Source organism: Artemia sp. Qi Xiang Cuo, chromosome 7 (genome assembly GCF_049724085.1).
Source record: "Artemia sp. Qi Xiang Cuo chromosome 7, ASM4972408v1, whole genome shotgun sequence".
NCBI lineage: Eukaryota > Metazoa > Arthropoda > Branchiopoda > Anostraca > Artemiidae > Artemia > Artemia sp. Qi Xiang Cuo.
The window spans coordinates 9,131,267-9,146,079 of record NC_142800.1 but is presented as its reverse complement, the minus strand read 5'-3'; the positions used below and the strand labels follow the sequence as shown (position 1 = coordinate 9,146,079).

The window sequence follows — 14,813 nt, the reverse complement described above, 5'->3', positions numbered from 1 at the left end:
TACTTTGTACCTACACATTAAGTTGGTGATGTTTCATTAGATGGATTAATTAGGTAATGAAGATAAAGAGAAACAATGCACTTTTAGGAATATGATAAGTTAGTATTTATAGTTTTTTGGTGAAATTCTAGACTATCAACACTCCCTCCCCCTCCAAAAGGCACTGACCTTTGATGATCAGTTGCAATCTTTGTCTTATAAAATGAAACCTTGAGAAATAGATCTACTACTCAAATAAGGCATGAGAAAAGTATTTTGTCTCTTATACCTTTGCACAATCCTGATTTCTAAGGTTTTAAAGATTTGGTAATCTATTTATTAAATTTTGGAAAAGAACCTCAATATGGCTTAAAACTCTTACTACAATAATATGAATTGCTTTTTTGAAAACTAGAGCCAATGATTAAGAGATTGAAAACACAAAATTAAGGTAAAGCATTTCTTGTTGAAATGTCGATAGGCTTAGATCTGTCATATATGCATTTCTCTAAGCCCTAGAAATCAGAAAAGAATAGAAATAGTAACTTGATAACACCTTACTGGGATATATTTTGGGCCCTGGATTCATTCCTCAAACGTTCAATTCACCTTTGTCAGCTACTTTTTGCAACAGCATGAAGCCCCTCAATTAAAACTTTACCAGTTTTTTTTAAGTAGTTTTCAGAATTTTTGGCAAACTTTCTTTTCTGAACATCTTTTTCTGGCAAATAATAAGGAGGACCATGTTAGCTTTAATAGGGCAAAATAGAATTTGGAAATGAAGCAATTAGCTTATTTGGAAAGAGCATACAAAGTTAAAGTGAGTTATGTGTTTAACTTCTACCTAGCCAAGTAGGGGCGTTTTTTTTTGTGGGGGGGGGGGGCAGTTGCCCCCCGATAATGTGGAGAAAAAACTAGTATATACCCATGTCCCCCCTCTTGCCCCCCCCCCTAATAAAAATGCTGGAGATCAGCCCCTATAGCCAAGTAATATAAAAAACAATTAATTGACCTGGATGACAACTTAAAACACAGTGCCCAGAACTAGGTTGGGATGTATATCCACTACCTAAAGTTCTATTCCCATTTCAAGAGCTTTTGAGTTGTCAAAAATCTGGGTAAATATACAGATGATTATATTACTGAAAAAAGGCACATTTTTAAATTGCTAATTTTAAGCTTATTTTTATGTTTTGGTTCACATTTTTGAAAATTCATCCTCAGGTACCCTCTAATGGTCTTATAAAGCCATATGTTAAATAAAGCAACTAACCAAGAAAGTGATGAAATTCTTGCTTTATAATATACAGGAAGTATCAATGGATCATATCTCCTTGTTTTTTACCATTTAGTTCAGTTTTTATCAATTATTATGTTACTTTTTTTCTAAGTAGCCTAATGCTATACGAGACCATTAGAGGGGGGCTGGGGATGAATCTTCAAAAAAAAAAAAACTGGTACATATGGAGGAATTTAAATTACTGACCTACAAATAAAGTGAAAATACTACTTGATGCCTTTTTTATGCTTTTTCCAAAGTATAACAATCATTTTACTTGAAAATTCAATTTTAATCACTTTATGGTCCCTTGAAGACAATAACTTATTTTCTTAAGTTTGTTATAGAAAAGGATTAACATAATGGTTAAAAACATAACACTATTTGATTATAATTCCATTTTCCTAAAATGATATAACCCACAGGCCCTGATTCATGATCCAATTGAATAAACAATTAATAAATCTTTAAAGAATTGCTTTGTTTACTTTAAGCTGTTAGCATTACTCTTGTTTAACCCAGCTTACCTGTAAATTGAATTGACTGTGATGAAGTTGAGAACCTGTAAACACATGGGAAATAGACTATATAGTGTAGGCTATATATTTGAACATGAGGGGGTAAAGTATAGTGAAGCTGCCAATGAAACATGGGTAAATTTTTAGTTGGCTATATAATTCAGCTAGGATGAAAGTGAAAATGTCATTTGATGCCTTTTTTATGCTCTTTCATAATTCAGTAATTGCTTCTGGGGCTAATGGTATCTTGCACAATTAAAAGGACCCCAGAGGTATTTCATTTTTGTAAATGTATTGGAAATTGGTTAAAGACATATTACTAGTTTATAAATAACTTGTTGGAATAAGTATTCCAAAAATACTTATTTATAACAACTCAAACCTCATTTATTAGCAAATCAAATTTAAACTGTTTTCTTATTGTTTCAATTTAACTGTGTGTTTTTCAGATGCCATCAACAAAATAGTGCTGAATTTTGCAATTCAAAACTTTGCTTTTGACAATTCATGGTATATATTTGCAAATTAGGGGGGTGGGGGTAAAGTTCATGGTAAATCTGCAGTGGGTCATATAATTTTGCTAGGATGAAAGTGAAAACAATATTTGATGCTTTTTTTATGCTCTTTCATGATTCATATAAAATGCCTTCAGGGCCCCTTAAAGGGCTCAAGATGCAATTAGCCCCAGAAGCAATTAATGAATCATGAAAGAACATAAAAAAAGGGATCAAATAACATTTCTACTTTCATCCTAGCTAAATTACATAATCAACTACAAATTTACTGAAATGTGTTAACTACAAATATTCTGCATATAATGAAGTGAGAATTATCGTTTTTAACTTTTTTATATGGCCAAAAATAAGAGAAAAAGGTACTATTTTTGAGGGTCCATTAAGGGCTTAAAATTGAATTTCCAAGTAAAATGACTGTTATATTTGGAAAGAAAATAAAAAAAGGTATTGATTGATTTGTTCAACTTATTTATAGGTCAGTAATTTAAACTCTTCCATATTTACCCACAAACCAAAACATAGAAATAAGCATAAAATTAGCAATCTAAGAATGTGTCTCTTTTGGTTGTAGCAGGTCTCCTTCTGAAGAGGCTTAATTCTAAACCTTTACCCTATATATGATCATCAGGGGGAAGGAGGGAGAGGGGGTACATTTGCAGGTGAAACAATTATAATTAGCCTAGGCTATTTTGAAAAACCCTAAAAAAGGCATTGAGTACATTATTATTGAGGGTAAAAGTCTACTTTAGCTACTTTTAGGTATCTTAGAAAGGGGTTGGGTTAGGAAGATAAAACTTTCAGGGGTGAATCTACAGGCTAAGGTATGTCCTCTGGGTATAAATTTAGAGTTGGTACTGTTGACAAGGAGACATGTTAAGAAAACAATTCTTACTTTAAAATGTGTATAATGATCCTAGTTAACATATTATCCAAGGAGAACCTTTATCATCAAGTCTTTTCTCTAAAAATCCTTCTTTTTCCAACTTAAAAGAAAAAGTTTACAATAGACCCCATGCTAAAATGAAACTTGAAATTGCTGCAATAATAAATTGTTTTTACAGATAGCATTCATTCCAGCCATTGTTAATTGTGTTTTTTTTAATGAGCAGTGGAAAAAATACAAAATATTAATTCAACCTAACCTAGGTTAGGTTGTATTAATATTTTGTATTTTTGCCACTGCTCATTTAAAAAAAAAAACGCAATTAACAATGGCTGGGATAGCACTATCTATAAAACAACTTATTTGGCAATTTATAGCGGAAATTTCAAAAGATTTATGCATTGCATTTTAGCATGGGGTTTATTGTAAACTTTTCTTTAAGTTGGAAAAAGAAGGATTTTTAGAGGAAAGACTTGATGATAAAGGTTCTCCCCTTGGATAATATGTTAACTAGGATCATTATACATATTTTAAAGTAAGAATTGTTTTCTTAACATGTCTCCTAGTCAACACTACAAATTCTAAATTTATACCATCCTCTGAAGATATTTTGAAGCACCTACCTCTACTCCTTCTCCCTCTAGAGGGTCCTGACCTTTGATGACCTTTAATAATATGTGTGTTATAAAATTGAAACCTTGAAAAATAGATCTTCTGCTTAAATGAAGTATGGAAAAAAAATTTTCAGGTTCACAACTTTGCTCAATCCCAATTTATAAGGTTTTAAAGATATGCAAATACATTTCCTAAATTTTGAAAAAAAAACATTTGAAGATATGTCTGAAAATTCCCTGTTCGACACGCATTGGAGAAGTTCTCACTACTTTTTTGAAGATATATCTGAAAATTCCCTGTTCGACACGCATTGCCAGCCCAGTCTTGATGCAACCTATTGCCCAAAATACTTGATAAATTCAATTCAAAGTCACATGGCTTAAGATTCTACTCAAATGACATGAAATGCATTTTCAGAACTAAAGCCAGAGAAAAAGAAACTGACAACTGAAAACTAAGGTAAAATGTTGTTGTCAGAATTTCAATAGGCCTAGCCTTCGTCTCACCTGTTATGTAGGCAAATTTCAGGACCCTCAAAGGGGAGAAGAAGTGGAGATAGGTACTTCAAAATACATTCCTGGGACATGCTTTAGCCTATAGACCCATCCCTGAAAGTTCATTTTCCTAACCTAACCTCTTTATTTAAAATCCCCCTTCCCCCCAAACTCAAAATTTTCTAAAATTCTACTTTAGGAGCTTTTTAAATATTTCTAAAGCGCTAAAACATAGAGTGCTAAAAACATCAGAATCAACTTTAGAGGACACATTATATCACGGGAAGAGGTTTTTAAAATCCCCCTTCCCCCCAACCTCAAAATTGTCAAAAATTCTACTTTAGAAGCTTTTAAATTATTTCTAAATCACTAATAGATAGAGTGCTAAAAACATCTGAATCGACTTCAGAGGAAAATTTATTTTACGGGAAGATGTTTTTGGAATCCCACTTCCCCCAAAACTCAAAATTTTCTATAATTCTACTATAGTAGCTTTTTAAATATTTCTAAAGCACTAAGAAATAGACCGCTAAAAACATCATAATCGACTTCAGAGGACACGTTATATCACGGGAAGAGGTTTTTAAAATCCCCCTTCCCCCCAAACTAAAAATTTTCAAAAATTATACTTTATAAGCTTTTTTAAATATTTCTAAATCGATAAGACATAGAGCGCTACAAACATCAGAATCAACTTTAGAGGACAATTTATATTATGGGAAGAGGTTTTTGAAATCCCCCTTCCCCCTAAACTCAAAATTTTCCAAAATTCTACTTTAGAAGCTTTTAAAATATTTCTAAAGAACTCATCGATATAGTGTTAAAAACATCAGAATTAACTTAAGAGGACAATGTGTATTATAGCAAGATGTTTGGAAAATCCCCCTTCCCCCCAAACTCAAAAATTTCTAAAATTCTACTTTAGAAGTTTTTAAAATGTTTCCAAAGCACTAATAGATAGAGCGCTACAAATATCGGAATTGACTTCAGAGGACAAATTATGTTATGGGAAGATGTTTTTGAAATCCTCCTTCCCCCAAACTCAAAATTTTCCAAAATTCTACTTTAGAAGCTTTTTTAAATATTTATAAAGCGCTAAGACACAAAACGTGCAGAAATTATTTGAAAAAAAACTACGTTTTTAAAGAGTTTAACAGTCTGAGTCACAAGTTCGAACCATAAAACGGACAGGGTTTAGGAGGTACAGTTGGGGGGCTGCCGCCCCCCAAACACCCGCTTTTGCAGCCGTTAGATAAAAAAAAAAAACTTTTTTAAACTGAAAGTAAGGAGCGACATTAAAACTTAAACCGAACAGAAATTATTCCGTATATGAACGGGGCTGTCCCCTCTTCAACGCCTCGCTATTTACGCTAAATTTTTTTATTTTTTAACAAAAATAGAGTTGTGAGAAAGTTAAACGTTAGCGTAAAGAGCGAGGCGTTGAGGAGGGGAAAGACCCTTTCATATATGGAATAATTTCTTTTTGTTTTAAGTATTAATGTCGCTCCTTACTTTCAGTTTAAAAAACTTTTTTTTTTTTAAAGGCTGCAAAAGCGGGAGTTTGGGGGGCGGCAGCCCCCCAACAGTGCCTCATAACCCCTGTTTGTCTGAAGGTTCAAACTTCTGACTCAACCTATTTAGTCCCCGCCCTCCCCCTTCTCCTGCGTAAAAAAACCCTTGCATCTAACCTTTAAACCCTCGAAATAAATTTTTTATATAAGTTATAGCATTTTCTGCATATTATTAATCACAGATGTAAAAAAGAAGAGCAAAATTTTTAAACATTATTGAATTAAGCTATTTGAACATGTTTTATGTGGTTACCCAACTCAAAATATTCAGGGGTTTCCAAAAAAAATAATCAAAACACATATAGATTATTTGGTACTTGTGCATTATAAATAACCCACCACTATAGACTGTACATGGAAACCAGACAAACGGGTATTTGTTAGACAAATGGATCAAAAAGCGTGATTTCTTATTGGGTTTACAATATTTAAACTGTTGTTTTTTTGGGCTTAGGGTGGGAAAAAGGTACCTAGGTTAGGTTACGTATTTAATATATGCTATAATTTACCCCCACCCCCTAATGTGCAAATATGTAGTCCAAATTTGTTTCTAAACTATTATATTCAACCTATTTTATTTTATTTCATTAGCAGTAACCAAACTTAATTTCTTTCGTGTATGGTGGTGGGTTATTTATAATGCACAAGTACCGATTATTCTATAGTTAAATATTTACTTCCGCCCCCTCTCTCCCCCTCCCTATTTACACTTCAATAAAGTCTCGTAGCTTCAATAATGAAGATTGATACACTAAAATATTCGGAAAAAAACATTTGAATTGCTTTAAGAACAACTTTGGTTAGATATTATTAAGTGCCATATTTTCTGTTGCAAAGTTTTTAAAATTAATTAGTAAATGATACCCATAAAAAACAAATTAGTTGGGGTTATAAAGCTACGATATATGTTTCATGAAATGGTGTATTTTTGAGGAGATTGAATTTTTTTTTTTGGAATAGTGCTCTGCTAGATATCCTTCCATATGTTCTTCTCTTCTGCCATATTTGGGTATATTTTCTCGAACTTCAAGCCAGTGTCTTTCGATGTTTTGTGTGTGAGTACCTGTTGCAGGATCAACAAAATGTATGCTGTGATTGACATGTAAATGCTAATAGCCCTGGCTAGCCAGGCAATCGTAGGCCCTCCAACAGTCACTGATAATTGTTGTCCCTGGCAGGATTCGGTTTTGGATAATTCCCAACAACGTGGCACTACTTTTATCCGGCACAGAAACCATGAATGAATTACCAGTTCCTCGCTCTATTCCACCAAATACCCAAGCACCCGCGACAATCCGACCACGATTATATTTACGCTTCCCAAATTTGGCTTCATCTATCTCAATAATGACTCCTTCTCCTCCCAAAGGAGCGGAGTTTGAATGACATGTACATACAAACCTCTCTGTAGAACTGGCTCCAATCCACAAAGGTTTTTTTTTACAACAAATAACATTTTTGATCATGAAATTCTCCCTTGGAGGCGGTATTTGAAGCTAAATCACCAAAAAACAGAAATTTTCTAGCAGAGAAAGGTGTGAACCAGCCATCCATGTTTTGTCATAGACCGATTTTGAAAAATTACACTTTACCTGAGAATATTTGCGGCCACCTCGGATAGGTATATGCCTAGACTTCTGGCAACAAAACGAATTTCTATATTTTACGCAAATCTGGCCACAGTTATCACAATTCCTGCTTCTCAATAACATGCTATGGTTTTAATACAACTCTAAGACTGCCTCGACAGTAGAAAATTGAATCATTTGGCTTGTTTAGTCCCAGGTTGCAGAAATTTAACTTTGGCAGAAACCGTAATGCTTTCAAGTCGGCACTGATGTTTGTTCAAAAAAAAAAAACCTTAAATGAAAGATTACATTTACTTTATACAAGGATGTTATTTTTTTTTTTTTAGTTAACAACATTTCCAGATACCTTGCTATTCTTCTGTAATTTTTTAGTGGCCCTATTACATAGAAATAATTATTTTCTGACTTAAAACGTTCCAAATACTTTGCCACCCGGGGAAAATATCCCCTCACCCATGGAAAAGAAGGCTAGAACTTTACAAAATTTTGAGTTTGGGGGGAAGGGGGATTTCAAAAACATCTTCCCATGACATAAATTGGTCTCTAAAGTTGATTCTGATGTTTGTAACGCTCTATGTCTTAGCGCTTTAGAAATATTTAAAAAGCTTCTAAAGTAGAATTTTGGAAAATTTTGAGTTTGGGGGGAGGGGGGATTTAAAAAAGATCTTCCCATGACATAAATTGTCCTCTAAAGTCGATTCTGATGTTTGTAGCGCTCTATGTCTTAGCGCTTTAAAAATATTTAAAAAGCTTCTAAAGTAGAATTTTGGAAAATTTTGAGTTTGGAAGAAGGGGGGTTTTAAAAACCTCTTCCCGTGATATAACGTGTCCTCTGAAGTCGATTCTGATGTTTTTAGCACTCTATCTATTAATGCTTTAGAAATATATAAAAAGCTTCTAAAGAAGAATTTTGGAAAATTTTGAGTTTGGGGGAAAGGGGGATTTCAAAAACATCTTCTCATGACACAAATTGTCTTCTAAAGTCGATTCTGATGTTTGTAGCGTTCTATGTCTTAGCGCTTTACAAATATTTAAAAAAGCTTCTGAAGTAGAATTTTGGAAAATTTTGAGTTTGGGGGGAAGGGGAATTTCAAAAACATCTTCCCATGACATGAATTGTCCTCTAAAGTCGATTCTGATGTTTGTAGCGTTCTATGTCTTAGCGCTTTACAGATATTTAAAAAAGCTTCTGAAGTAACAATTTTGGAAAATTTTGAGTTTGGGGGGAAGGGGGATTCCAAAAACATTTTCCCATGACATAAATTGTCCTCTGAAGTCGATTCCGATATTTGTAGAGCTCTATCTATTAGTGCTATGTAAATATTTCAACATCTACGAGAGTATGACTTTATAAAATTTGAGTTTGGGGGGAATGGAGATTTCAAAAAAATCTCTTAATAACAAAACTGATCCTTACAAGTTAAGTCTGCTGTATGTAGCAACCGATTTCTTGGTACTTTTCACATATTTAAATAAAGCTTCTAAAGTAAAATTTAGGAAAATTTTGAGTTTGGGGCAAAGGAGGATTTCAAACACATATTCCCATTACATAACTTGTCCTCTTAAGTCGATTCTGATGTTTGTAGCGCTCTGTGTCTTACCTAGACCCCAGCACCATGCCGGTGCATCAACCAAACGCCGCCAAAGAGACGCTCGGTTGACCGCCACTGAAGTGTCACAACATCGCTGGCACGCCGCCGGAAGAGGCGGCAGTGTTTGGTTGACTTTGAATTAATTTTGCGGCAATTCGCTATTGCGTCAACCGCAAAGTTGAAGCTTTTCTTTTCTCATGTGGTTTAAGCATTTCGATTTTCCTGATTAGAAAACAAGCAAGGCTTGCACTATTCCCAAATTTCCGGGGATTTCCCCAGAAATCTATGTGCCACCCCAAAAAAAAATTTGGTTCCCCAAATCTCCGAATATCATCCAATCATGTTGCCACCCCTATTGATTTATGACTACTGACTATCCCTGCCAAATATTCTTTTCACACGATAATTTTTCGCTACTCTCCTGTACATTAATTTTCGCCTCTTGTGTTACTTTGCATATAAACCAGACAGATATGACTGCAATATACATGGCTCTTCATATGCTGACAGAAGTATTGTCTTTGTGAGATTAAGTTATAAAAACAAGTTTTTTTTTTAACTGAAAGTAAGGAGTGACATTAAAACTTACAACGAACAGCAATTATACTGTATATGAAAGGGACTGTCCCCTCCTTCACACCTTGCTCTTTATGTTACTTTAGCGTAAAGAGCTAGGGGTTGAGGAGAGGACAGCCCCTTTCATATACAGAATAATTATTGTTCATTTTAAGTTTTAACATCGCTCCTTACTTTCAGTTAAAAAAAATAGTTTTTTATTTAATTTCTGAACGTTTTTCAACTAATACTGCTTTCATTTTGAATCACAGTGCATTAAATATTAAAACACAATTGGCATATTAGTTTTGGCAGGTTTATTCCGGATATGAAGTGTTGCCCCTCTTCAATACCTTGCTCTTTGTGCTAAAGCTGTTAGCACTTTAAAAAAAGCTTCCTATTCTAATTAAAAAGCCCTGTTTTTCAATTTTAGTAAACAGTCAAACTTTACTGCAAATAATAAGGTATTGAGGAGGGGCAACCATTCATATCTGGCATAATTTCTGTTTATTTTTTGAATAATGCTGCTAAGTCTTGCTCAACCTATATGAAATACACCCCTTCCCCTCACGGAGCTCCTCTGTGGATATTTCATCCAACATAAAGTGCACCTCCCCCCGTCAAATTCCCTCCAGACAATTCATTCCACGCTGAGATTCTCCCTTCTTTGTAAAATTGCTTGTGGACAACTCACCCTGAAAAATTCTCCTTAGCATTTTTTCATTGGAAGAAGACTTTAATCTATATATTGGTTTCTTGGCCACTCCAGAAATACCCCCTTCCGTGGAAATTATTTCCCAGAAAACAAAACGCACAGGAAAAAGCCCCCGGAACATCTCCAAATAAAAAATTTGGCAGAGAATGTAAAACAATTAAAAAGAATTTCATATAGTAATTCCGTCAATACCCCCCAGTGTAACATTTCCCCCAGAATATTCACTCATTTGAAATTTCCCTCCCACAGGAAAATTCTCCCCTTAGAAATCCACCCCAAGCCCAACTTCCCCCCGGGCTAAGGTGCATCTTTGCACTTTTCAACGTTTTATGGAGAGTCCGTAACTACACAAAGTCCATGCTAGTGTTTCAATAAACTCAACAGAAACTTTATGAGCGAATGGACCAATAAAAATAAAAACATCTCATAACATAATTTGTCCTCTAAAAACAATTTGGATTTTTTTACTGGTCTTATCTCTTGTCAAATCCTTTCCCTAACTAATATTTTAAATGGCTTGCTTATCAACATACCCTTAAAGCGGTTATGATAACAAAGTTCTGACATCACAAACAGGTTTCATAAGCAGGTCAGCTATATAGTAAATAAGTTTAAAGAGATGAATGTTAAAGGAAAATAGGATTTTGGAATATATTTTAATGAACAAGGTTAAAAGCTGAAGTTGTGTAATGTAAGCAGTGATTTATAATTATGATAGTAATATAGGATGAAATGTGAGCTAAAACAACTAGTAATGTGCAGTAATTTACCATTATATAGAGGGGGGAGGAGTGGAGGTAGGTACTTCAAAGTACGTTCCCGTGACATACCTTAGCATGTAGATCCATCCCTGAAAGTTTCATTTTCCTAACCCAACCCCTTTCCAATATAGCCAAAAGTAACTAAAGTAGAATTTTACCTAAATATTTACTTAAATATGCACTCTGATACTCTTGGACTTCCATTAAGCTAGGGCTAATTAATGTAATGTGAAGCAGCCTTATAAAGTTATTGGCTCCTACCTTTCTCTGTTGCTTCTCCCAAGCTGGATCTAATAATCCTTCCCTCTCCCACTCTTCTTCTTGCTCCATATATCCATAATCGCCATTACTGTTCATCATCACTTCAACCATGTTTAACTGACTATGCTAAATATCTCTCAACTTGGAACACCTTTTCAGGCAAGACTAAATTTCAAATCATTTGCTAGAAATGCACTTCTGTCGGTTCTTCAAAATTGGCAGCACATTTGTAAAATAGGCGGTCCCCTAAGTTCGAAATGTTGGCGCCATCTTATCTAATTTATCTCGAATCATAGTGTAAAGTAGTCCCCGAAGCCGCGCCACGCCGAAATGACGGCAGCAAATGTATGATTCAGTATCGGCGGCGGCGCGCCGCCAGGCGCCCCTAAATTTTTTTGGCGGTGCCCCGCCTTTTTTAACCGGGGGGCGCGCCACCGCGCGCCAAATTTTATAATTAAAAATAATAATAAAAATTCCACTTCACCAAGCACGTTCAACCTCGATTTTAGTAAGGATGTTTAAATGACCAAGTAGAATTCTCATTTGTACCACTAATGACCACATTTGTACAAGTAGAATTCTCAATGACCACTGAAAAAATATAAATGTTTTTACTTTTATAACTTTAATAAATCTAATAATATTAACATTTTGATTAATAAATATCAGTATATGTATATTAAACTGACAATGCATATTCATTTGTATTTTTTTCAGTAAAGTGCAAATTATGATCTGGGCTTGGGAAGGCATAGGGGTTTTGAGCCCAACGTATGTTAATTTCTGCTCGTTTTCAGTTTGACTCGGTTATTTATTGTAATTTCTGTTCGTTTTGGGTTTCATTTATTTATCAAAGCTGATTTGTGGTAGTTTCACGCTTGGTAGATTATTTGATTTTAATTTTGCTCATTTTCGTTTAATGGAGTTCTTTACTTTTCTTTGATAAAACTTATTTTTTGAAAACAGTTTTTTTAATTAATACCTGTTCGTTTTATATTGGCATAGTCTTTTCAGGGAAAAAGAAAATCATACTTTAAATCTTTTCGTTTTTTTAAGAATTTATAGTTTGGCCTGCTATTTGTATGGTGGAAAACAATTTTCAGCAAAATTTAACAACATAGACACTCATAAAAATCTGGACACAAATAGTAATGTTTAATTTAGTTTCATACCTCCTGTAGTTGACCTGAAATGGAAAACTTGATAACATTCGCAAAAAAATTTGTTTACTTTCTTTGATAGCTTGGATACACTTACGCTATTTTGATTTGGTCAAATTTTAAGAGCAGAAGAAGCCCCGAAAGTTTGAACATAATACCCTCAGTTGTTCTTGGGATACTGCTGAGATGCGTTATTGGGAATTAGCATAAACTTAGCACAGTGCATTTTGATTTAATCTTAAGGCAGCATTTACTTTTAAACATAAAGCAAATGGGAGGGTGGGCGTGGAAGGGGGATTAATTGCCCTCCAATCACTTTCGAATATTGAAATGGGCATCATCCCTTTTTATTTTCGTTTAAGCAAGCCCTTTCCAAAGCTCCTATGATAGATCCTTCGATAAGTGCTCTGGTCTAAACAACAAAAAAAAATACATTATACTAATATCTTTCTTTACTGCAAAAATGCCAAGCCTTCCAATCACTTGCGATTATTAAAAAGGGCACTAGGATTTTCGATTTCCAAACGAATAATCCTTTTTCGAGTTTCTACGGCAACGCTTTCAATACACACCATATATGCCCCCAGGGCATAAATTACAACCCTTACCCTAAGGGCTTTGAGGGTGGTTGTCATCATCTAAGACCTAATTTCCATAACTTTCAAATACTTTAAACAAATTGGCTATCTAAAAATTTTGATTGTTTGTGTTTCGGGAAATGGTGGGCGTGTAAGGGGTTTTTGTTGCCTTCCAATAATTTTCGAATATTAAAAAGGGCATAAGCCACTCCAATCTCTAATTGAATGAGCCCTTTTCGAAGTTTCTACGACAGCTTCTTCGATATGAAGTGCCCTGGTCTAAAGGAAAAAATAATAAATAATACATTGTGCCAACATCGTTCTTATATACCTCCGGGGCATAACTACAAAACCCGTGCCCTAAGGGTTGTGGGGGACTAACCTCCTCAAAAAGCATATTTTCTCTCAGGAAATCAGTTACTCTGAACAAAATGGCTATCTTAAAATTTTGATTGGATGTGTTTGGGGAAAGGGTGGGCGTGGAAGGGGTGGTAGTTGCCTTCCAATCAATTTCGACTATTAAAAAGGGCACTGGTTATTCCAATTTCCAATCGAATGAGCCATTTTTGAATTTTCTACGACAACTCCTTCGATACGAATTACCCTGGTATGGAAAACAAAAAAAAAACAAAAATAAATAAGTAATACATTGTGCAAACATTTTTCTTTACTTAGACATCTCGATTGCGCTGCCTATGACAACATCCTGAATTTCCTAATGCTCTTTTACCTACCTCTTTTCATCCGAAAAATAAGAAAGAAAAATGAACAGAATTTTATAGTGGAAGGTAGAATTTTGTTTCAAGAAAAATTTCTTCTTCTCCTTCCTATGAACCGATATACATGGCGAGCCCAAGAGGACAGAGGAATCAGCGGCGGCGTCAGCGCGCTGATGCATGTTCGGCGGCGCGCCGCCGGGTTTTTTTCGGCGGCGTGCCGCCGATTTTCGGCGCGGCTTCGGGGTCTAGTGTAAAGAGACAGAGCGTTTTCGCCATAGGATCGGACTAGATATGAAACGCTAGACTATTCGTTCCAGAAAACTGATAAATTTCTAAAGAAAATCAACTTGCGCATGGTCAAATGTTTATCTTGAATTATAAATCAAGTAAGTAGATATGACAGAAAATATACATTTTTTTTTAGTAATGAATTGTACACAACATTTAGTTGCGGTTTAGGGTCTCATAATCTGTGGGGGCACGATATACCAAGAGGTTGTAAAAATATAAAACAAAAATAATTTAATGTTAGATGTAAAAAAAACTAGGAGGGCAGCAGCCCCGCTGTCCAGGCCTAAAAACGCTACTGCATTAGTTTACATATCACTGCATCTTAACCCTTAATTCAAACATCCTGCAATTTGTGAAAAAGGGCAACTAAAACAGCACGTTTATTTTGCGGAAAAAAACGCATAAAAAATTTGTGGATTCACAGACATGATGCAGACAAGTTGCAACCATCTTTGCTTTACCTTACGGAAGATGAGTGGCAATCCGTTATCGGCTATTGAACTTTTATTGTCACTAATGAAGAAGGGTGATTTATAGGCTATAGTACATGGAAAGTTGAAAGATCAACTAGTGATTTATCCCGAGCACGATTTGTTGTATGCTTTGGAAAATTTCAATTTATACTAATTTACATTTTTTAGTAAAAAGGCTAGGAAAGAAACGTCCGCAATCCGCAGCATCATAGCAGTTTTCGAAAGACACTTTATGTGGAAACTAAGGGTAAGAAGGAAGTAGACT

The 14,813-nt window shown here is 34.7% G+C and overlaps 1 protein-coding gene across 3 annotated transcripts in view; it reads right to left on the bottom strand.

Annotated features, from left to right (window-relative positions):
• Positions 1-11,509, bottom strand: part of Actn (alpha actinin) — a 163,174-nt gene extending 151,665 nt beyond the window's left edge. For 2 of the 3 annotated variants that reach the window (XM_089092000.1, XM_089091999.1), the window contains exon 1: positions 11,328-11,509. In XM_089092000.1, coding sequence (XP_088948126.1) covers positions 11,328-11,438 — 111 coding nt within the window. In that variant the 5' untranslated portion in view covers positions 11,439-11,509. The remainder of the gene's footprint in view (positions 1-11,327) is intronic. The other variant, XM_089091998.1, reaches the window with a different exon arrangement.
• Between the last annotated feature and the right edge of the window lie 3,304 nt (positions 11,510-14,813).